At 36.8% G+C, this 25,724-nt stretch overlaps 1 protein-coding gene across 6 annotated transcripts in view; it reads left to right on the forward strand.

Annotated features, from left to right (window-relative positions):
• The window catches only part of LOC139142128 (uncharacterized), a 35,254-nt gene extending 12,254 nt beyond the window's left edge, over positions 1-23,000 (forward strand). For 5 of the 6 annotated variants that reach the window (XM_070711958.1, XM_070711959.1, XM_070711961.1 and 2 more), the window contains exons 8-18: positions 473-645; positions 1,641-1,907; positions 2,592-2,667; positions 3,669-3,730; positions 6,041-6,161; positions 6,337-6,440; positions 10,746-10,910; positions 11,452-11,553; positions 12,396-14,139; positions 15,174-15,233; positions 20,984-23,000. In XM_070711958.1, the coding sequence (XP_070568059.1) occupies positions 473-645; positions 1,641-1,907; positions 2,592-2,667; positions 3,669-3,730; positions 6,041-6,161; positions 6,337-6,440; positions 10,746-10,910; positions 11,452-11,553; positions 12,396-14,139; positions 15,174-15,233; positions 20,984-21,561 (3,452 nt within the window). In that variant the 3' untranslated portion in view covers positions 21,562-23,000. The remainder of the gene's footprint in view (positions 1-472; positions 646-1,640; positions 1,908-2,591; positions 2,668-3,668; positions 3,731-6,040; positions 6,162-6,336; positions 6,441-10,745; positions 10,911-11,451; positions 11,554-12,395; positions 14,140-15,173; positions 15,234-20,983) is intronic. The other variant, XM_070711963.1, reaches the window with a different exon arrangement.
• Positions 23,001-25,724: the final 2,724 nt, after the last annotated feature.

Below are 25,724 nucleotides of genomic sequence, written 5' to 3' on the forward strand. Positions count from 1 at the left end.
GATCTACCGGGTATATTTTCAGATCCCATTTGGTAAATATAATTTGGCATCCATCATCTATTTGTCTGCCTGCATGCCTGCTTGTCTGTCTGTCTGTGTCTGAGTATTAAATGTATGTCTGTCTGTCTGTATGTACCGGTATGTACAAATGTATGTAATGTTCGTACATACAATTACGTACATATGTATGTACCTGTGTGTTGATCTGTCCAATGCAAATACATGAGCACTGCTGCACATTTCACTTGGCACTTTGTGTGAAGATGTTTACGTTATTGCAGATGGAGTTTGTTTAAATGAAGTTGTCATTTCATACTAAAATTCTCAATGAGCCATAATCTCTGTAATCTACATACAGTAATACCCTATGAAATTTACAGAGCAACGTAGAATACAAATTTCACATCTGTCAGTCTAGAGAAAATTCCTGGTTTAATGTTTGATGTAAAGCTTTATTTGTTTTAATCCATAGACGTGATGGGAAAATTGCATGTTGCTGACTTTGGAGTGAGCAAGGTCTTACACCTTGGGAAGACTACAATAGTGACAACGTTTGCAGGAACTTGTGCATGGATGGCTCCAGAGGCATGTGATGCATTTTTTACTGGGTGTGAGTTTCAGTACAAGAAATCTAGTGATGTACAGGTATGAATGTTGATATAGCTTTTTTATTGCTACATTTATGGAGTCCTAGGTCAAGCTGAACTATTTTTAACCACATGAAAGTCAAACCCCTTGAATATGAATAATAAGGTATAGACATCCAATACGATATATGCGCGTACTGCCTGTGTGGTCAGTGTCTCCCATGGTCACATATGTATACGGTAGATGTGGTCAAGTACATCTGCGATACAGATACATGAGTACTCTGCCTATGTAGTCAGACTGTGTCTCCCATGGTCACACATGTATTGATTTTGCCAGGTAGACATCCAATACATATACATCAGTATATTATAGAAATAACGGGTGATGCGCTGACCATTAACGTTTATTTGTTGGCAAGGGCAAGAAGAAAGCCAAAAATTAATGGGCAAGACTAGCGGAGCCTGTTAATTTGGTTTTCCTTGAGCCCACGCCCATAAGTAAACGTTATTGTTTAGAGCAGAGTCTGTTATTTCCATTATATTATAAGTGAACAGAGAAGACCTTCAAAATTTGAGAAAATTCCTGGAGCAAACGACAACTGGGCCCCAGAAACTGAGCACTACGCGACGCACTGTCACGTGCGCTGTAAAAAATTGGCAAATTCTGAGATGTTTTCAGAAAAAAGTATCTCAACTTGACCTACAAGTGCTCCATTTTATTTTGTAATTGTTTATGATTTACATTTGAGCTGTAAAGTTACGATACTTTGAGTTGTTAATCTTATTATTCATATTCACGAGCATGTAAACAAACCATTACTTGTATTTGTGGTCAGTCACGTGGTTCAGCTCAACCAATCAAAATGCGATGGGCAGGGCATGGTAATATAATAGCTGTTAAATCTGCTGTAAGCAAAGTATGAATTGCTAGCACATTTAATGCATGATTTCTTAAAGGCCAGTCATACAGTCAGGCATTAGTAGTCTTTCAAGAACGTGATTATCCCAAGGTTTATTGTATCACTTAATTTGTAAATTTTTCCTTAAAAGGTTGCTGGATGTATCCTGCACTACATTTTAAGTAGGGGACATCATCCTTTTGAGAGCACCTCTCCATTTAATGATGACCTTGTTGGGCTGCGACGAAATATTACCAGAGGATGTTACAAGATACATCCACTCCATAGTGTTCCTTCTGAGTTGAGATTACTCATTGAACAAATGATACACTCTGAACCAAAAGAAAGACCTGAAGTTGGAAAATGCTTAGATATTTTCAAGACAATTTTGGCTAAAAGATATAACAAACAAATGAACGTAAGTAACTAACACTGCTATCTACCTGAATCAGACCATTCTTATGTTTATTTCATATTCATCCCTAATTTGCAAAAAAAGCTTTCCAAATTGGTACATGTACAAGTACCTAGTACTTGATATCAGTGTGTTGTGTGATACAACGGTAAGTCAGCCATTTTGTTGCATTTTTGTGATATTCCTCAAGTCATTTCTGTCAAATATGATACACGGATAAAATTATTTGCCATATAGACATAAGTAAATTTGGTTTAGGATACAACCTGATGTGGCAATTGGACATCCATTTTATCACAATTTTCACATGTTCAGACCCATTGCACAATTTACATATCTGAACTTTGATGGGAACATTGGCTCTCCACTTTAGTATAATTTTTTTCTGTCCAGAGTCATTACCATAAAGGTAATGTACCATACATTTTGTAGATACAGATTGATTTATTTTGTGACATCTTCCAATCTTGCCACCATCCAAATACAGGAATATGTTAATCAGAAGGAAAAACTTAATGTTTGGGAATCCAAGGGCTTGCTGAAGATTCATAACTGAAACACGTATTTTGCTGCTGGTGTCATTGAAGAAATGTTGTGCTTCAATGCTTCCAGAGAGAAGATAGAACAAATTTACATGCATGATTCTGATGAAACTAGAATTGTCATCATTGCTATTATTTTCCCCAGGCAAAAGTCAGGCAGGAAGGCAACAAGAACAACCAACAACCATCGCCTGTGTTAGTCTGTCCAACAACAAAACAAGGTATGTGAAAGAACTCTGCCTAACAAAGTTTTATGTATGGTCTACCAGAGGTCTAAACCAAGTGTCTTGTCTTCTTAAATAGTGTTTATTTGAAGATTAATTTGTGCTGTTTGGATTTTTAGCTCGGTGCTTACAGAATCTGTTGTCCATCTGTCAGCTGAGAGCAATATCAGACAACAATATCAGACACTTCTCTTGCTGGTATTCATACATTAAATGGCGAAAGAGCAATACTGTATATTATAATTAAGTATGCTCTACATTTCCATGTACGGTTAAAGTCCAATGATTGGAGGCAGCCATTCTGTTATCATCAGACCAGCTTTGATGGAATAATCTTATAAAGAAAAGGCATGCAAACCCAGCTTAACTATTTAATGTGTCACCGTAGGGCCGTCTGATATGTTCATTGGTAAATAAGCAACTTGTCCATGAGAAATTGTAAATAGGAAAGACTCATTTCATTTTATTTCCCTGAATTGTATATTTGTTGGATTTTGTCAAGGAGGCTATATATTAATGAGTGAAGCTTGAAAAAAATGATATGTGTCTCAAATTGTGTCATTTCCCAAACCAAACTCTAGAATAGGTATTTCCACATATGGATCTATGTTTTAAGTGTTTTGCATCTGTCAAAAACTGGCATCACTAACATGTCTTGATTGAATCTGTCAACGTTATCACAAAGACATTACATTACCAACTTACCATATGCCATGGATAGTCTGTCAATTTCTTTTGTTATCATCCAAGTTCAAAATAAATGGTGACAACCAATCTAATATATTGCAAAATGTCTAGACCTGACAAACATTGATGTAAAAGTAAGCCAAAGGGTCGAACAATGTTGACTTCTTTCTGCAATCAATTCATTCAGTATTAGAGCAGGGAATCTGTTACAGTTGAGTTAATTGGACTTTATCATTGGAATTGATAAACTTATGTAGATAGTCACATTACTGGGCTATGTTAGCATGTTGTCTGCTATTTTTTACCCATAGATTCTGAAGAAAACATCTCCAGTCAGAATGAAGTGGTTGCTAATATATCTGAGATCATCATGGTAAGTCCCTGCCATAACACTGAACAAAATTGAAAAGTAGCTAACTTAAGTCTGATTTACAAGGACAATGTACAGCTGAACCTCTTTTATCTAAACAAAATTGAAAAGGAGGTTTTTGCACCAAGCAATAGCCAATAGCAATGTTAAGTTTGCATTTAAATGACTTAAACGTTATATTAATAATGATATCTAAAGTTGCTATCATAAGTAGCTGTATCTGACTGACACTTACAATTCCAGTTTGAGACTTGCACATTTGATATACTTTCATCATCCCTCTCTTCACAGTATTATGTATTTCTTCTTAATTCTTAAATTACAGAATGTACAATGGTAATTACTGATGATGGTTAAGTTTATAATGTGCATATCAGATTCTACTGGTAGTCTTAGTTACTAAGGGTTGCATAAAGTTGTCTTCATAGTGGACAAGCACAGAGACCAATCATTGTCTCAAAGTTTTGGATGACCTTGAAATTTCTTTTTTGTGTGTATGAGATGAATCCCAATCCCTACTATCTGGATCAACAGTTCCTTAGCATTGTATTTCAAGCTGTAACAACTTTTATGCTGGTTAAATGGTAATCCTGATTTTATAAAATAATTATAGCCAATAGTCAAGCAAGAAGCCTATAATGGTGATGGCCCATCAACTTCTGTGTTAGTCTCTCCATTAACAATTCTACAAAGAATAAACAAAGACAAGAAGATTGTCTGCTAGGTAAGCAAAAAATAAACGACAGACAAGTGACTAGTTGGAGTGAAATTGTTTAAATAAATTAAATCAATAAACAGCTTTAGGGTGCGTAATAGGCAAAGTCTGGATTATAATCCATACATACTGTATAACTCAACGCAGTGTTAACTTAAAGCCAGGACAATTGTTTCAAAAAGATATCTGACAAGAAATACTATTCCATATATGATCAGAGATTTCCTTGAAGATGCAGTCTTGCCATTCTGTTACTTAATGCTTGACCTAGTCAAAGTATTTGCCAAGGAAGCTGTGATCTCTATAGTCCATATGACTTACTTGCAGACTCTGTACAAACATGTTTTCCTCAATTTGCCGTATATTGGATCCCCTTCCCCTTGACTATCATTGACTTTGTCCATGGTTTTTATAAAAGCCTGAGCTCATGAGTGCCATAATTTATGTTTATGTGCCTCTGTCCATTGTAAATATTGACATTTTGTGATCAGCCTGAGCTCATGAAGGTCAAAATTTGTCTTTACACACACAGTCTGTTTGAAATTTTGACAATTTTGCAATCAGCCTGAGCTCATGGAGTCAATAAGTTTTCTTTGCATGCACCAGTACATTAGAAATTTTGAAATTTTGTAATCCATTTAATGTAAATGTAACTTTTATACAGATTCTGAAGTGAGCGTCTGTACTGGAAATGAAGCAGTTGCTGATATACTAGAAAGGAAGGTCAGTTTCAAGTTTGCCATTGTGTCACTTGGAGAATTTTACCTCTAGATATGACTAAGTGTTACTTCTATTGCTAACACAGTTGGTGCTTTAATGTAGTGATGTGCATATTGATATCTGCGTCATTCTATTTACATCAGACCAATAGTCACAGATATCTGCACATCAGAAACAATGTATGTGTCTTATCTTTATTATCAGCATTGATGTGCTTATCAAATGTTTGGTTGCCCACATCATCTGTCATCATTATCTGTCTCTGACAGTAATCAGTTCTCCTGGGACCATATTGAGATTTTTTTCCAATTGTGATGAGAATTCACATTCTGTAGTTTTGATTCTTTGTTAAAATCAATACTGCTGTTTACAACTGACATTTTGTACACATGGTTTGTGTCTTTCTTTAATAGTAATATTTGTATTTGTAGGGTGTACAAGTATATCTCCAGAATCATGTCTCTGATTCATTTTATACGACTTCACCAGAAACATTGAAATTTGTACCAAAACGAGCCCTGCCACTGTGCCTGTTTGAAGATATAAAGATTCTATGAGTGTCAGGCTTCCTTGGAATTGTATGTTCACAGAATAAATGTTCTTGTCACAAATACTCATTAAAGAGAGATATGTCCTGCAAAGCTGATGTTTTGTTTCTCTTTTGTTTTACAATTAACAGTTCCTTGCTTAGACAAAAAAAGAAACATAACTTATACTGTATCAATAGACTTGCCCATGGTCTTGTATATTCCTGTTTAAGATAATGCTGTAATGTTTTTGGTATTGCACCACAGTGGACGTGGAAGTACCGGTACATACATATCTCAATACAAAAGTATGCAGCTAAAACCAGAAATACTGTAACTGTTACTTTTTAGGAACAAAGAATTGAGCAAGAAGACACTAATGGAAAACCACAGCATATTCCTGTGTCTGTCAGTCCTATGACAATGCTGCTTGGAATTGATGGTGCAATTGGACAAGCTAATTATACAACAGGTGAGTGAGTACACAAGATTATAAAATCACAAGCATGTGCAATGTCAATCTTCTAATCCATTCATTAAAAGACTGCATTATGATTTATTATTTCAATTGGAATACTTTCTGATAACAACATTACTTTATTATATTAGAAACAGCATATAAAATGCCTGTCATGTTTTATCTGTAGAATCTGAAGAAGACATCCTAAAGGACAATGAAGTCTCATTGGCAGAAGCTCAAGAAATTATCCGAAAGGAGAATGGTGTCAGTGGTGTTACAACTTACAGCAAGGTCAGTCTTTTTGAGTGGAAGGAGATCAAAGTGGACAAACAATTGCCTTAACCCTTTCACCCCCAGTTGCCTGTATACAGGTCCAACTTTACCATAGAAAACAATGGATTTGGGACAAACCATGGTGGTGAAAGGGTTAATGTTGTGGTTATCAGCTCAATATGGATCCAGCCTCCACATCCTCTGATAACACAATGTCAATATTACTGCATGTCTACTTGCACACATACTTGTTTATCTCTGATTTTTATGCATGCAGATGTTATTTCTCTGAAGCTGGAGGTTGAAGTCGGAGGTTGTTCCATTGAATCTGATTACCAGCGTTTAAGCTAGTGCAACCAAGTCTTTATAATGCAATCTATCGCAGTCTCGTCTATTTGTCAATTTTCTTGCCAAGCTAATGTTTGCAAATATGTGTACACCAGGTGTCATAAACTGCAAGATAGAACTATTCTATGCTCTGCATGTCAGTTGGTGTTTGTAAAATCAATTTAGGATCTATTTGATGCAATAAGTGCTAACTAAAATGTCCCCTTGCCAGACTGTAAAGGGGTAGCTACCATTGATTGTCAACCAAGTTGATGTATAATTTGCCAGACTGGCAAATAAAAATATATGTATAAGTGATATATTGCATGCTGAAATGTTTCACGTAGTTTGCTATGTCCCCTATGCTGTTAATGACTTTGAACTTAGGTGGACAGTGTTTGGCTGTCTGTCCAGCATCTCTTGTCAATCAACATTTTGATACTTCCTCTTTGAAACTGCTAATGTGATTGCTGTGAAATTTGTTGTGTTGGACCATGAGGCAACCTGTTCAGAAGAATTTTGATTGATAATTAAAGGATTATTGTATTTTTTTGTCAACTCTTCTCTAAATTGATTTCCTTAGTATGCAGGTTTTTGAGGATGATTTCTGATCCATATTTTAAAAAACCAGGAAATTTGCGTCTTTGTATTTTTGTTTGGATTTGGGTGGTGGTGACTTTTTACGGTTTTTTGTAAAAAATCTCTTCTCTGACAACGGTCCCGCTACTGTCATGCAACTTCAAATAATTGACCGCATTAACTCTTGGTAATATTTTTAAAACACATTTTTTGAATACCAACGGTCGATATTTGACATGGCGACTGCACGCGGATCGCGAGATATCGATTCTATTAAGGTGGCCATATTTTTGCAATTTTTCACGTCTTTGAACCATAACTCAAACATCCTTGAACCGATTCTGTTCAAACTTGGCACAAAGGCATAACACTATGGTCTACATATGCATGTCGCATTATATTGCGATACGATCCAAAATGGGCGTGTGGCGGCCATTTTGTTGCGATTTTTTCATGTCTTGAACCATAACTCAAACATCCTTGAACCAATTTTGTTCAAACATGGCACAAAGGCAAAGCACTATGGCATACATATGCATGTATCAATTAACCTTGCGATAGGAGCCAATATGGCTGCAGAACTGCCATTTTGTTGGAATTTTGCATGTCTTTGAAGCTTAATTCAAAGGTCATTACACCGATTTTGTCCAAACTTGGAGGTATGTAAGAGTGCCTTCAACAGCATACTCCGAGTTCAAAAACCGAGTCGGACTTACAAGTCCGAGTACTCGGACTTGTATACTCCGAGTGCATGACCTACTCGGAGTTGAATATGCCGAGTTACACTTGCTTATAGAAAAACAATGCTGGAAAAACACAGGAAATATTCGATCTTGTGATAAAAATTTGCAAACAGCGTATACAGTATATGTACTTCCAGTCGCTCAGAGAAAAGAGTTGTTAACGCGATCTGTCTGCTCTCTGATCTGTGTAAAATACCACAGGTGCTCAAATCAACCAGTGATCGCGAAGCCCCCTGTAAACGTACATAAAGAGCGATCTTTATGTACGTTTACAGGGGGCTTCGCGATCACTGGTTGATTTGAGCACCTGTGTAAAATACCATCTTGTACAACACGCTCAAGTCATTGTAGAGTGTAGCTACCGTCACGCAAATTAGTAGTTTGTCTTGTCTTTTCGTTTCATTACCGGATCAGATCCTGATTTGATACATGACTTGAATCGTTTCACCGATGCATCGATGCGAGTTACATGTATTAGAACACGGACGCCATTATCAAATGACCTGTTGACCTGTGACGTCATGGCCTTGGTTTGCTAGCGTGGCAAGGCCATGATAGACTTGCCCAAGCATTTTAGGCATATTTATGTCTTGATAAAATAATTAAACTAATAATTTTTCAAAATAAAATGAGCATAGTGCACTCCTGTATAGTATGAACCCAGTGCGAGTGACCACTTGGTCGTAAATTATGACCTTACTTGACCTGTGATGTCATGCATTTATTTCGCTAATGGCACGACTGTGTGATATCGAACTGAGTAACTGACTGGACTTGCCTAAAGTTTATTGGTTTTACTGTAAATGTTACGTCTAAGTCATCTTTCAAAAAACCTCGCTGCTGGCCATGGCAGCAGCTTTCTTCTGAGGGTAAACTCACGGTCGCTCCTTGTGGAGGGACTGTGGTTTAATATACATTGCAAAACAGATTTCAAGACATCGTGAAAATGAAATTCTTTTTTCAAAAGAGCAGATTTTCGACATATCGATTCGCGCTAGGCGTAAACTCTGTGAGTAATAAAATACCTTTTTTCGACAGGTCGTTTCTTGACTGGTATGGCAAAATATGCATTTATAGGAACACGTATTACTCGGCGTATTGAAGTCCGAGTAGGCCATGTACTCGGAGTATACAAGTCCGAGTAGGCCATGTACTCGGAGTATACCGTACAAGTCTGAGTAAGCAGTTTTACTCGGAGTATGCAAGTCCGAGTACTCGGACTTGCAAGTCCGACTCGGTTTTGGAACTCAGAGTGTATGGTTTGAGATACTCCTACATACCTGAAACTTGGCACAAAGATCACGCACTATGGCATACATATACATGTCAATGTACTTCGTGACATGTTCCAATATGGTTGCCAGATTGTCATATTTCCCCAAGGTATCGCTGCCAGATGGTCATTTTTGGATTTCTTCATGTCTTTGAGGCTTAATCATATGCAAATATTCCTTAACAAATGTTGTTGAGACTTGGTACAAAGATAAAGTACTATGGCATACATATGCATGTCTACAAATTTTGTGCTATGATCCATATGGTCAATAGACAGCCATTTGATTTCAACTTTGGTGTGATTTTTTATGTCTTTGAAACATAAACATAGGTTACTGTCCTTCGATGGACTGATTTTGTTTAAACGTGATATGGCTGCATTCTTGTGCACATTAATTTGTTTCATTATACGATCCGAAATGGCTGATTACAACAACATACCCGATCCCATACCATTTCTAAAATTCCACCAAACCATGTTTATAGTATGTGCCATCATGGCATTAGAAGCAGTGAGGGCATCGTTATGTGTGATGTAATCAAAAGTTCCTTCAATGGTCATTACCGGCAGAGATGGGTCAATTTTATTGAACGTTCGTCAGATTACTTTATTATGCAAGTCACAGGCCTCAGCACCCATTGCATCAATGTCATTCCACAGCTACCCAGACCACAGCTACCTAGACACCAAAGATTATAACAAAATGGACAAGCGGGGACTGTGTCATCAACGATGACTTGTTCCATTTTAGGGCAGTTCTTGACATTGTTAGGGAAAGCATTGCTAGGAAACCGCTTCAGTGGTCCATTTTTGCAACACTAACAGTGGATCTCTATTGCATTCTAGATCGCATTGTTTTTACTTTTTCTTGTCTGTATCCATTACACTGACATGTCTGAACCTATTATATGCATTGTTTGTTGGACATATATGCAGCCCTATGTATGTATGTCAATTTGTTCCAAGAGACATGTAGCGTTGTTGATCTTCAACATAATCCAAGGTTTGGTAGCACGCTGTAATCAACTGAATGGTCACTAGGGCATATGAGTTTTCAAAGACGTGTAGTCTCCTTCCTCAGATGCATGGGTCCAATAAATCATTTGAAGCAGAAAGCCACAGAAAGTTCAGAATGAAAAGTGTTCACGAGGAAGCATAAGGGGAGTTCTGCTTCAATTGTTCATTCCACTCTTGCATCTGATGAAGGAGATTGCCCATCTTTGAAAGCTTGTGCTACTCTAGTAACATTCAGATGATCATAGCATGCTACCAAATCCAAAATTAATTTGTTCCGAGAAAAAGATTCAAATTGCCATATGACTCAGACTAGACTTATGTCTTACAAAGTTATTAAAGGGACATGGATCATTGATAATGACTTCTTTTCTTTCATTAAAGGATACCACAAAGAATGAAGTCACAATGGCATGTTGTTATCAAGAACGTTTGTTCTCGGATAGTGATAGCAATGATGATAGAGATGAGGATTATATCCCACCAAGCGTGAGTGAAAGTGAAAGTGAATTCACAGATGGTAACGAGAAGAAAACTCATCGTAAAAAGGCAAGTGACATGAAAACATTAGTGCCATCATGTGTTGCTTTTTCTGCACTTAATTGATACCATTGGTGCCAGTGGATTACTAGCAAATGAGCCAGGTGGTTTAGGTAAAGGTGCAAAAGTAGCCAGTGTGATTATAGAACTAAAGTCAATGAACCTACAAATCAAATTTCAAAGTAATTTCAGAGAATGAAACTGTTGCTGATGGACAGATGACAGGCCAATAAGTAGACCATGTTATAACCTTATCAGAAAAGCACTGCATCATTGACACTTGAGATGAAATGGCAGTGATTTATTTCTAGTGTATCTGCATATAGCTGTAATGGTGTGATAATACGCTTTTTGAAATATACAGCATGTGAATTTATATTTTGTTTTCATACACGGTATGACTTTAATTAAGTTGGCCCATTTCTGCCATAATTATGTCACATATTGTACATCTATCTTAGATCCAAACGTTGATTAGCCATGTTTGATGTAATTGATAACAGGACTTTTGATGTTACATGTTGTCTGTGTCCTGAATTTTAAATTGCAGATCAAGCTTTTGAAGAAGAGCAAGATGTTGTCAGTGCCAAAGAAAAGGCAGAAACTGATGGAACGTACAAGTAATGGATCTAGTGGTAGCAGCGCTAAAAAGGTAAACAACATAGTCTTTCCTCCCATTTGTCAGTCTGTAATCTGTATTGCATATGTACCCATTTAGCCAGACTTATTAGCTATTTTCAAATAAATGAGTAAATTCCTGTTTTCATGGCTTTTTAAAATTTCTCCCCAACAACTGTTGCTAAGCAATAGCTTTCTTTGGTACATGTATCATCTTAATCCTGCAACTCTCATATCTGTGCTTTAAGGTCAAACTTGACCATTGAAAACAGTGGATTTCTGCCATAATTATGTCACATATTGTTTTGTGATTTTCCTCAATTGGGTGAAATCTATCTCTTCAAAACTGCTTATCTGAGAGCTTTGAAATTTTGTTTGTGGTTAGCATTTAATGTTCTCCGTCAAGTTTGTTCACATCATCTACAATTTGCAAAAATTGTATTTGGCAGCTTTTGTATTGTTGGTCAAATTTTTATTTTCTCCAAAATGGTTCAACAAGGTACATTTACATAGGTTTAATGCTGGGGATAAGGTTATCATATGGATCAGAATTGTGATGAAAAGTGCAACATTGAAGTTATAAAATAATATATTTTTTTTATTTTTGGACAAAATTATTTTTTGAAGAGCTTGTTAGACAAGTTATATATGCTTTACAATATGAATTGTAGACGTGTCTGATATCATGTTCATGTTCCCTGTTTGAGAATGTTGAGTTTCTGTGCTTTGAAATACAGAAGCTCACAATGCTGTTGAAAAAATATTTTGTTGATTGGCCTACATAACCTTTGGGCAACACATTTTGGTGAGCCAAGTTATATTTGAGTGAGTTGCTATTTTTGTCATATAATCTGAAATTGTGTGCTTATGTTCCAGGGAAGAGAGCAACAAAAGAGCAAAGTTAAAGTGACCAGCAAGAAAAACGGAAAGCGAGTAATGAACAAGCCACAGTACTGCTTATACTGTAAAAGTAGTTTTGTTCAACTGTCAAGACACCTCTTCACTTGTCATGGTGCAGAATTGGATGTAGCAAAAGCAGCATCATTTCCAAAGAAATCAAAGGAAAGGAACATACTTCTTGAAAAAATCCGTAATGAAGGAAATTTCAACCACAATAAGAAAGTTTGGAAAACAGGTGAAGGGGAAGTAATTCCATGGAGATGTGCAACATCTGAGAGTGTACATACCGATGATTATTTACCATGTCTAGTTTGTAAGGGACTCTTCGCAAAGGATTCTCTTCGCAGACATCGCAAAACCTGTCGAATGTCACCTAAGGAAGAAAGTTCTGCCCACAAAAGGAAACTAGTACAGTCAGAAGCAGCTACAATGGTTATGTTTGTCAAAAATGATGGCTTTGCTGTAGTTGGGACTGAACTTGAAAACATTTTGTCAAAAATGCAGTATGATGATATCTCAAAGATTGTGAAAAGTGATCCGTTAATACTTCAATTTGGTGCAGATTTATGCGCTACTGGTAATTTTCAAGAAGGCCATTATGTCAGTTGTAAAATGCGCGAGCTAGGACGATTCCTTCTTGAAGTGAGAAAGATCAATCCATCAGTTACATCCTTGGCAGGCTGTCTGTCAAATAGGCAAAACTTCAGTGTTGTAGTCCAAGCAACACAAATGCTAGCGGGAATGATAGAAGGGGATAAAAGTGTCAAAGTCCCATCCTTAGTCATGAAGTTAGGCCAAAGTGTGAAGAAAGCTCTCAATATTCTGCACTGTGAAGCTATTCAAAGTGCAAATAAATCCCTTGAGGAAGAAGTTACAGGGTTTCAAACTCTAATGAACAATAGGTGGCAGACAAAAGTGTTGGCACGTGCCCGCAAAGCTCAAAGAAAGCTGAGTTGGAATAAACCACAGCGCCTTCCACTTACCAAAGACGTAAAATGTCTGAACAGACATTTGAGCAACCTGTCTACATCAGCACTGACTTCCTTAAAAGAAACCACCAGTGTGGAATCCTGGAAAACTCTGTGTGAAACCACACTTACTCAAGTCATCATCTTTAATAGGAGGAGAAGTGGTGAGGTTGGAAAACTGACATTGGAAACTTATAATAAGAAGGGTATTAATCTGGAAAGTGATGAAATTATGGCCAGTCTCTCACCACTGGAGAGAAGATTGTACACTCATTTCACCAGGATTGAAACTGAAGGCAAAAGGCAAAACAAAGTCGCAATTCTACTCCCACCAAACCTGAAAGAGGCTATTGATGTACTTAATAGCAAGCGGTCAGATGTGGGAATCAGCAAGAGTAACAATTATGTGTTTGCAAGAGTCCACTATCAAGCAGGGGGACACGTTAGAGGCTCAGATGTTCTTCGCAAATATGCAAATGAATGTGGAGCAAAGAACCCAGAGTATATACGGTCTACCAAGCTAAGGAAACAAGTCGCCACCGTTGCACAGATCCTTGAAATGGGAAAGTCTGAGTTGAAGCAACTGTCCACATTCATGGGGCACAGTCAGAAAGTCCATGAAACGTTCTATCGTCTGCCCGAGGACGCTTATCAGACAGCAAAAGTCAGCAAGATCTTACTCGCCATGGAGAAAGGCAATATGCATCAATTCCGAGGGCAAACATTGGATGAAATAAAATTCGACCCAACAGGTAATTATACGAATGTGCAAACCAGTTATTTTTTCTTGAAGGGACAAAGTCGGCCATTTTTCATGAATGTTGTTTGATACAAGGTACTACTTATATTGTTTGACATGTTGAAAGATACTGAATGAATGGTTGACCATACATATATTCAACCCCCGTTTTAAACATGATAAGTGAAACCATTAGGATGATAACGTAATGGTCATGACTATTAATTCATTTACATGTTGGTTTCGTGTGTCTAAAATTGGGATCAATATATGTACGATCACCCATTAATTCAGTATCTTTCAACATGTAAAATAATATCTTGTATCAAACAAAATTCATGAAAAATGGCAACTCTATCCCTTTAAATTCACAATATGGAGCTCATACTTTCTGGTTTACACTATGTTTTTCATCATCCAAGAAAATTTTAGTGCCTCTCCCCAGTATTCCTAATGTCCCTGTAGGTTAAATATCTAAGAATGTATGAGCAGATTTAACCGTTTTCCTACCTAGTATCACTTCCCCATCAGCCAAGTCAGTAAAAAGCAGTATTGAGCCAAAACATGACACATTTTCACCTACTTGGCTTGATCTGTTATAGCATCTTTAGTCCAAATAATTCAAGTTTACAGTATTTATGTTTTAAACAGCTTTCAAATGTACAGTATTATATTAAATACACCATATGGAATATGTTGTGTTTCATTAATTTTAACCATCTTGACCTAGTGGTAAAATATGGACTTTGCAGGAAAAGGGTTAAAGGAAGCATGGCACACATGCAGTCAATCTTGAAATAAATGTTTTAGCTCTATTCAGTATGGTAGGGGATCTGTCTAAGGTGTGTATATGTATGTACAATGTATATTATGTGTGTGAATGTACGTCAAATACTTCAGTGGAGCTGTACTTGTTTAGTTTTTTCATGCTGGATTTGGAAACTTCAAGCACCAAGTTAAAGCATGCAAGTTGCCAAAGATTTTGATAATAATTTTCAGATTTCCTGATAGAAAGTAAACCTAAATTCATAAACTTTGTTCTTATAGATTATGTTGAGTCTGAAGAGAGTGATTCTGATACTGATGACACTGACATTGTCAAACCAGGTAAGATATCACTGTATGACATTGAAGTTCAAAACCAAATTTTGTGGAGTTTTGTTCTCAAGAAACAATCACGAGAGTATCAATATAGCATGTCTTTGCATGGGTTGATGCTCAAAAAAGAACTGATGAAGTTAAATGTTAAGTAAAATAGGTGTATTTGCAGCATCTTCTTGTTGGCCGTGGCATTCCAGATTTATCACTAGACATGCTGCCGCTAGTTTGCAGAAGTTTTTAGTACAGTGTCATACATATGGGTATGTCTCAACTGATTATAAACTCCTTTTTGAAATGTATACCACATGGACTTCATAGAATCAGTCAGTGTTCATCACCTATGTATCTATGTAATGTTTTTGCATGGATGTGTGACATTATTTTTTAAAATACACTTTCCTGAGGAAGACTCAAATTTCACATATGTCCTCCATTTTCATGAATTTCAGCATGACTTAAATTAGAAAGAATGAAATTCAAGCCCATTTATGATCAATATGTCATTGACGTTTTTGGTCCTTGGTTTTCACATAATGCCAAATCTTCCACTGTCTAAATCTGCAAACTGCAGGGCCAGTCTATTGCACTGTATATATTAGGTATGCCTTGAAATGAACTCAATACTTTTGCACATCTGACAATGCATCAGAAGCCACCATTTTGACTAAAAAATGACAACAGTTTTCAGTGATTGGAGAGCAATATTCAATCCAATGCATGCCTTCCCCACCCCAGTGAACTCTTCCCTAGCAAGTATTTTCTGTCAAACCTAGTAAATATACTCTAGTACCCTTGTCACATACCGATAGGCATGGCTGCATCACTACAGCTATTACAGTCACTCACTTAGCCCGAGTAATTTGTTTTGTGTTCAATCAAAATTGGGATTAGTAAGTGGGTATATGGTTCAAACCACACACAGAAAATTGAACATACATGAGTTTGACATTTACTAGTCTAAGATTGTTTCTGTAAAAGTACCTATTCAAGAATCAAAGCAGAAACATCCTTTTCACCTCCATAATGTACACTGTGATGTGACATTTTGTAAGCAGGTATTTCTGAGCACATTTTACAAAATTTTAAAACAAAGATTTGTTGGCAGAAAAGTTAAGCGGTACAGTAATATTCAGACACACAGCGTGTTTTTTCATGAAACCTCCAAAGAACCTATGCATGCATAGAGAAAAACAAAAGAATTTAATTTCTTCGGCCATGCTATAAACACTGTCATTTTCTGGTATTGCTGATGATTGCCTCTTTCATTGTAACTGTGTACTTTGTAATCACCTTTGAAATTCAAAAGACTAGCATCAGAAGGCAACTTTTGGCCATCTTAAAATATATGGTTAATGTTGTTCTTTGGGAGAGGGAAGCATCTTTCATGCCAATTCCCTGAATAAGCTGTATCACACTGATTTCAAGAGATTGTCAGCTTTGGGTGGGGGATATTTCACCAGTTTTTGAATTTGCTAGAAAAGACATTTAAAAGTATCAGAATCATGATTCCTCCCCTTGCAGTGGTGTTCATAAATGCAGCTTTGATGAAAGAGGTTTTGTTGGGGTTGATTTACTTGCTAATTGCTCATTTGCACAGTTAATGAGTTGCTGTAAATGGGCCATGTGTCTAATATTACTCAACTATGTTTGATATGATTTTGAAAGTGCCCTGGACATACAGTACTGGTAGTATTGTCACTAGGAAAAAGGTTCGGTGTGCATGACTTGCTAAATACTTACTCATTTGCATATTATATATCAAAACTTACTCAACCGCATTTAATGTGACTTTGCAGCCACATAAATGGTCTTATAGAGTTCAAACATTTAAGTTCTGGTATTCAAAGCGTGTAAAGTAATAGTTTATTAGTCCCCACCGTCCAGGACACCGTCCAGGGGGGCTTACAGGTTTGGTCATGTCCGTGTGTCCGTGCGTCCGTCTGTTCATGCAGATATCTCAGAGATGCCTGGATTGATTTCATTCAGACTTGGTACAAGGATTACTTCATATGTCATACATACGCACGTCAATTTTTTTGTGATGAACCAATATGGCTGCTGTGAGGCCATTTTGTTACAATTTTTTCATGTACTGACCCATAACTCAGGCACATCTCAACCGATTTTATTCAAAGTTGGTACAAGGACATTGACCTATATCATACATATGCACATCAATTTGTTACATGATATGATCCAATATGGCGGCCATTTTGTTACAATTTTTTCATGTACAGAGCCATAACTCAGCCATGTCTCAACTGATTTTATTCAAAGTTGGTACAAGGACATTGACCTATGTCATGCATATCCACATTGATTTGTTTTGTGATGTGTTCCAATATGACCGCCGTGCAGCCATTTTGTTACGATTTTATTATGTACGGAGCCATAACTCAGGCACATTTCAAATGATTTTATTCAAAGTTGGTACATGGACATTGACCTAAATCATACATATGCACATCAATTTGTTCTACGATATGATCCAATATGTGGCCATTTTGTTACGATTTTTTTATGTACGGAGCCATAATTCAGGCTCATCTCCACCAACTTTATTCAAAGTTGGTACAAGGACATTGATCTATATCATACATATGCACATCAATTTGTTTCACGATATGATCCAATATGGCTGCATGGTACCCATTTTCAGGGCTCGAAATTAACTTTTTCCCCAGGCAGTCAGCTTGGGCTACCATTTTCTGAAGTCGGTAGCTCAGTGGCAATGACTGGTAGCCCATGCATATTTTAGTGTAGGGAATTTTTTCATTAATGAGAGAAAAAAGCTATTTTAAAAGATTCTGCCCATGAAGTGAATTTGTTAGTCATTCATTTGATGTGAATACTTGCACACTTTTATTACCCAAAGGAAACCTGTGTAATTGATGATAGTGACACTAACAAGTTTGGTGACCTTTCATTGTATTGACAACCCGATTCATTCTCAAAGTTGAATGCCAATTTTGATAGTCGTCATGGCAATGGCCACCACCTCAGCAGGGCTAATACAGACCATGGGCTTTCTGTAGTAGGGAGGAGTTTGTGCTTGATACATTTTGATCAAAATGCAATGAGAACACGTTTTCATAGGCCATCATTTTCTGTGCCTGTCAACCAAGTACATCAGTTGAGATATTGAAACTTTGTTGCAAAGTTTCATCGCAAGGTCGTCATTGTAATTTATAAAACAAAGACATTGTCCGGCCTTATTGTGTTCAGCTGGGTTTGACTGCATTTAGCTTGTCCAAAAGTGAAAGACCGGACATGGCATGCCAAGTACTGGCTGAATTTCATGTCCCAGGCTTTGGTAGTCCCTGTGGGCTACCATTTCATGGACTTTGGTAGCCCCAGGGAAAAGTTGGTAGTCTGTGGACGCTTGACCACCTCTAATTTTGAGCCCTGCATTTTGTTACAATTTTTCATGTCCTTCGCCATAACTCATACATGTATCATTGGATTTTATTCAATGTTTTTACAAGGATATTGACCAATGTCATAAATATGCATGTCAATTGATTTCCAACACTATAGGGAAAAAGTGCGTGACTAGAGCGAGAAACTGACGCTTTCTCGCAATCGGTGAGAATCTGTTCTTATTCTCACCGCTGTCGGTGAGAAAATTTTAATCTCCACTGGAGATTGGTGAGAAATGCACTCCTTGGCGAGAATCAAGTGTGAGAACAAATTCTCACCTGTGAGAATGGAAATTCTCACTAAGTACAGCGAGAATTGAAATTCACTGGCGAGATCATCAAGACTCGCCGTTTGGAGTCTTTATGATTCTCGCCAATGAACGGCGAGTCTTGATGATTCTCGCCAGTGAATTTCAATTCTCGCTGTACTTAGTGAGAATTTCTTGATTCTCGCCAAGGAGTGCATTTCTCACCAATCTCCAGTGGAGATTAAAATTTTCTCACCCACAGCGGTGAGAATTATAAGAACAGATTCTCACCGATTGCGAGAAAGCTTCAGTTTCTCGCTCTAGTCACGCACTTTTTCCCTATAGTGCAATCCGATACAACATGGCTGCCTTGTGGACATTTTGTTATGATTTTGTCATGTCCTGAGGCATAATTTGGATATGTATCAACTGATTTTTTTCAAAGTTGGCACAAGGATATTGACCAATTATGTCATAAATATGCATGTCTATTGGTTTCACAGTCCAATGCAATATAATGGCTGCCTTGTTGCCATTTTGTTATGATTTCTTCATGTACAGAGCTATAACTCAGACACATTTCCACCAGTATCATTCAAAGTTGACACAAGGACATTGACCCATGTCATACATATGTACATCAATTTGTTTAACGGCATGTAGCAGTATCATGTCAATTATTGAATTTTCGTACTTAGTCTGATGTGTCAAGAAATACTGCATCAAATTTCATGAAACTTGGTACAGATGTTAAGCTTACATTGCTTTAACAGTGAAGAAGACATTTATCAGTGTCAAGTTAATTTATTTATTGCATATGTAATGAACTTTCCTAATTAGAGTGATATATCCACAAATACAGCATTAAATTGATGGAACTTGGTACAGATTTTGATCTCATAGTGTTGTAAATACAAATCAATGACACTTAGTGATATCATTTATACATATAAATTAATTGCTGAATTGCATTTACATAATTAATTTTTGTTGTCAAACTTTATGAAATATGTTACTGGTGATAATCTGTCAGTGTTAGGATAGGATGCAAAAGTGTTTGTCAGTATCCTGTCGATTAAATACTAATTTATTCATCTTAATGACCTTTTGTAATTAGTATGGCGGCTTACATTGGTTTTATGTTTTCACCACCATGGGACTCATATTTAAGCCCCATCTGTATCACAGTTTTTTAATCACATTAATGAAGAGGACTCTTTCCTCTCAGAGGACTTGAAATTAAAGTACCCATTAACAAGTGGGGACTGTGTCATTGTCAGTGACTTGTTTGCATGTGCAATTACTTTGTTTGGTCAGACCATATTTCAAAAAAAGAGTTTACAAATTTTCTATGACTTTGTAGAAAGTCAAATTGTACTGTATTGTAACTGATTTATCAGTCAGGCATGGCTTGTGAAAGAATTGCTCATTTGCATATTGCATCCAGTCACAAGTCATGGTTGGCACATCAGTCAATGTTTGCAGGATAGGTTTGCAAGTATGAACACATCTTCAGCACTAGAGCATTCAAAGGACCATGTGCTTGCCTTCTCATCATCCAAATTTACTGCAGATAAATGTATATCAAGTGTTACCCTTGTCACTCTGGTGTATAAGTAGACAATAATAATGACAAAACAAGAAAAAAAATCAATAAGGCTATGTCTCATCATACCACATAACAGGTCATTGCCTGATTTCTGTGAGGATGAAATTGAGGTTGGCCAGTGTGTTATGATCAAACCATTAGTGTTCATAATAGCATAAAAGTATCAAAGAATACCTCCATTTAGGGATACAGTGTTTACAGTGTTATATGCTGTACAAATGCATAGCTTCTATCCTGCTGAATGACTACTTTTTTTTAGTAAAAATGTATTAAGAAGCTTCATTGTGTATTCAGATGACAAAAAAACACTGGTAAAGGCACCAAAGAAGATATATTTTGGCCATAGGTCAGACTTGTATGTCAAATATGATATTGCCAGGCGGGTTGTTGTCAACAGTGTCTTCCTGAGCTGCACTTATGAGAGTAATATATAATTAAGAGAGTAATATGTAATTATTGTGTATATTTCTTTTTATATAGTACCCTCTGAGCATCACTCTGGTACATGTAGTGGCAGTGGTAGTTCTGGGAATGAGAAGAAAGAAGACTCCATCGGTAATGTGACCGGGAATGAGGAGCAGATGGAATGTATTGGTATTGATGGTACTGGGAATGAGAAGGAAGAATGTATTAGTGGTGATGGTACTGGGAATGAGAAGGAAGGATGCATAAGTGGTGATGGTACTGGGAATGAGAAGGAAGAGTGTATTAGTGGTGATGGTACTGGGAATGAGAAGGAAGAATGTATTAGTGGTGATGGTACTGGGAATGAGAAGGAAGAATGTATTAGTGGTTTCACTGGGATTAAGGAGAGGAAACAAGAATTAGGTAGGAGTAGTCGAAAGAAAAAAAAAGAACCATGGACACCAAAAGAACTTAACATACTGAAATTGTTCTTCAAGGATTTGATTAAACTCAGACAGGCACCAGGTCAGAAGGAGTGTAAAGAATGCATACAGAAACACCCAGAGATACTTGGAAGGAGAGACTGGAAACTGATCAAATGGAAAGTTTGTTATCTCAGTAAGATGGAGGAAAAGAAGCAAAGAATTAAATAACAAAAAGAACTCTTTCGATGTTGCCATAAAAACTTTTCTGTGACCTACACATGGACATTAAAAGTAGACTGATATAGCTGGCATGCCATTACTTTATTCTATAGATGAAGCTGAGTGCCTTTTCCCAAATTTAAGGTCAGAATTTTGAATTGGAATGCAACTGTCATTAATTGTTGTTGCACGGTGCTTTAAGACCACTGGTCTTTCTCAGACACACTTGAATAGTTGCTGACTCTTTAAATTGATCACAATAGGATATACACATCATTTTACATCCTTACATCTTTGTGAGCCTTCACATTTTGCAAGGTCTTCAACTCTAACATGGTTGGAACTAAGTTTGGACAATTGGATGATGAAGTAATGCCAGTTTAATCTGCAAATGTAAGCTCGTCTGCTTTTCGTTTTAAGTTAACACACTTGTTTTTTTGAGTAATTGCAACATTCAGCTATAGGGCACCTAACACTTTTTAGAAATTTGAAAATATGAAGATCAAATTATCCCAAATTAGTTCCAATCGCTTTCTGTCAATCCAATGTATGTGGCCAAGTGAATCTCTCACTGCTTGTTGGCAGTTCTCTCTGGTCCTTGCAGGATTGTTTACTCATGTCAAGTCCTATGCCTTTACTGCTATGCTTAATGTGATGTGATGTGTAACTATCATGCTGTGATGAGAGTATTGCATGTACCAAAGGATAACTAAAGTGATTTAACAAGTCAACTGATAGCATTTCACGTTGAAAATTAAAACGTAATATTTAAGTTAGCCAAATAACCTTTACAGAGGAATGCGTTTTTTCTCATGTAGCAAATGGAATAAAAGTTAGGTGTGTTGCTTTCACTAATTTGATGACCATATGTAGCAAAGTAAACTGATAGCATTTCACGTTGAAAATTATTACATAGTATTTAAGTTAGCCATATAACCTTTACAAAGAACCAATTTTTTCCCATGTAGCAAATGGAATAAAAGTTAGGTGTATTGCTTACACTAATTTGATGACCATGCAGCAAAGTAAATCAATAGCATTTCACGTTGAAAATTATTACATATTTAAGTTAGCCAAATAACTATTACAGAGGAATGAGTTTTTTCCCATGTAGCAAATGGAATAAAAGTTAGGTGTGTTGCTTTCACTAATTTGATGACCACGTAGCAAAGTTAACTAATAGCATTTCACGTTGAAAGTTATTACATAATATTTAAGTGAGCCACATAACCTTTACAGAGGAAAGACTTTTTCCCGTAAAAGCCAATGCAAGTCATGTGTTAGGTATGCTGCTTTCACTTATGTGATGACCATGTAGCAAAGTAAACTGATAGCATTTCACGTTGAAAATTATTAAATCAGCATATTTCATGTGTTAGATGTGTTGCTTTCACTAATGTGATGACCATGTAGCAAATGGAATAAAAGTAGATTATGTTGTTCAAAAAGTGGGCTTTATTTGTCATTGCTTTATGTCTGTCGGATGATCTTCTTTAACCCTTTCACCCCCAGTTCCCTTTATACAGGTCCAACTTTACCATAGAAAACGATGGATTTGGGACAAACCATGGTGGTGAAAGGGTTAAGAAGGAGTTTTTGCTGTCATGAAAATCCATATATTTCTGGGCATTTGCTGCTGCAAACGCACAAGACAAATGCCATCAGGCACATCAGGACTTTTTAGAAGCCACTGAGATATCATATGTACTAAATTACAGTTTGAAAAATTCTTTGCATTGTTCAGTACACAAACAAAGCAGTGATCAAACACGCTTCATTTTACAGGGTCGATTTCTTTTATGTAACTAGGCAACACAAGCCAACTTTCTATAATAATGAAAACAGTATTCACCCCAAAATTGAATAACTCAACAGTCTCTGAATACAGTGCCAGGAAGTATTTCAATGATATTTACAGTCATGTGGGCCAAACTTTTGTTTAACTCATGCGATTGTAGAGCTCTCTGATTTGCTTCCATATGGGAACTTGGTAGTTGACAGTATGCATAAATGGTATAACCCTACTTTCAAGATGACAGAAGTGCAGTGCATTAAAGGTAATGCTTGTAGAATCCAGGCATGCATCAGCTAGATGAAACAACACATGCAAACATCAATTTTACATTGTATTTGTGTGGGAATAAGGCATGTCTAACAAGAGAGGCTTGGTACAATTACTACACTATGTCATGTTGATAGAATGCTTTTCTTCAAGAGACTTGGTATTCAACACCTGGGATGCTTTTGTACCTGTCCCTCACTTTGCTTGGTATATGCTGTGTGATGACCTGATGTTAATTATTACCGTAGCACCAATCTGAATGTGTGCTCTAATTTTGCCAAATATTCATGTTATTAACCACTCTTTATTTGAGAGTGGGGATTTAGCCCAGCGGTTCTGTCTGCTGCCTCTCCGCTAGGCGACTGATGTTGTATGTTGTGGGTTCGAACCCGATTGAAAACTAGCTGTAGTATGTAACTGGGTTTCACTTTGTGATAACAACAGGATTGTAAGTAAGCTCCCTCACTTTGCCAGGTAAACACATCATGGTGTGTGACTTGATGTCACTTTGTATCATCAATCAGAGTGTGTATGGTCCCTCACTTTGCCAGGTAAACACACCATGGTGTGTGATTTGATGTCACTTTGTATCATCAATCAGAGTGTGTATGGTCCCTCACTTTGCCAGGTAAAAACATCATGGTGTGTGACTTGATGTCACTTTGTATCATCAGTCAGAGTGTGTATGGTCCCTCACTTTGCTAGGTAAACACATCATGGTGTGTGACTTGATGTCACTTTGTATCATCAGTCAGAGTGTGTATGGTCCCTCACTTTGCCAGGTAAACACATCATGGTGTGTGACTTGATGTCACTTTGTATCATCAATCAGAGAGTGTATGGTCCCTCACTTTGCTAGGTAAACACACCATGGTGTGTGATTTGATGTCACTTTGTATCATTAGTCAGAGTGTGCAACGTCCCTCACTTTGCCAGGAAAAAACATCTTTGTGTGTGGCTTTATGTCACTTTGAATCATCAATCAGAATGTGTATGGTCCCTCACTTTGCCAGGTAAACACATCATGGTGTGTGACTTGGTATCATTGACATGATTGCGTTTGCGTTTTGAAGAATCAATGTTTAGCATTCAAACAATGAATATTGCGAACCCAAATATGCCTCAGCGGCAGCAAGATCTTTTAAAATGGTGTCCTATTTACAGGTATGCATATGAGAACAGCAGATGTAGATAGAATGATAGTATTTTTTGTTTTTTTTAATTGTTTTTTATTAGAAATCCTATGGAAAAGAAGTTCGTTTTACCAGCTCAGCAAACAATATACAATACAATAGACAGGTGCAAAAAATTCTGCGAAAATCTAAACTGACAGAAATGTACTAAAAGTCTATACAATACAGAATATTAAACTACATGACAGATGTCAGCCTTTTACTTATTAATGTTACTACAAAGGTCGATATCGGGGAAGGAGCAAACAAATTCATTTTAAGTATTCATGTATCAATCGATTAGAGATTAACAATTTCATCCACTTACTACCAGGAGTTCTGAAAGGGGCATAAGTAAGTGGAATTTAGATATCAAGGGGCAATGTCTAGATACCTTCATTGCATCAACGTTGTAAGGTTTAAAATACTCAGAGGGTATCATACTGAGAGGTGTTGTTAGAGCTGTAAGTTTTAAAATTTTAAAGTAAGTAAATATATTTTGAATGCATTCTTACAGATTTCTTTGTGATTTCTGTGACAAATTCGAATGGACAATATGACATTAAACTGGTCCAACAATCATTTTCATTCAAGGTTATACATTACCAGACATTTGTGATTTACAAATTTAAGTAGGACCATCCTGAAAAAAGCATATTCAAGGTACTTTTGTATTTCATACAATTGTAATGTTTTGATAAGTAGAATCTTGTGTTTCATTTGACGGTAGAAGTATGCATGGCTAGAAATTTAAAACAGGTTGGGACTAAGAATGATGCCTACATCCTTCACATTCTGTATTGGAGTAAGGTTAAATCAGACAACATTTCTCAAGGTTTAAATCTTTGTAGATATTTTTCATCAAGCTATTTTCCCTTCATAAATGTTACGATTTCAATCCATGGTGTGGATGGCACCAATAAAATTAAGGCACTTAC

This window comes from Ptychodera flava, chromosome 10 (genome assembly GCF_041260155.1).
Source record: "Ptychodera flava strain L36383 chromosome 10, AS_Pfla_20210202, whole genome shotgun sequence".
Classification (NCBI taxonomy): Eukaryota; Metazoa; Hemichordata; class Enteropneusta; family Ptychoderidae; genus Ptychodera; species Ptychodera flava.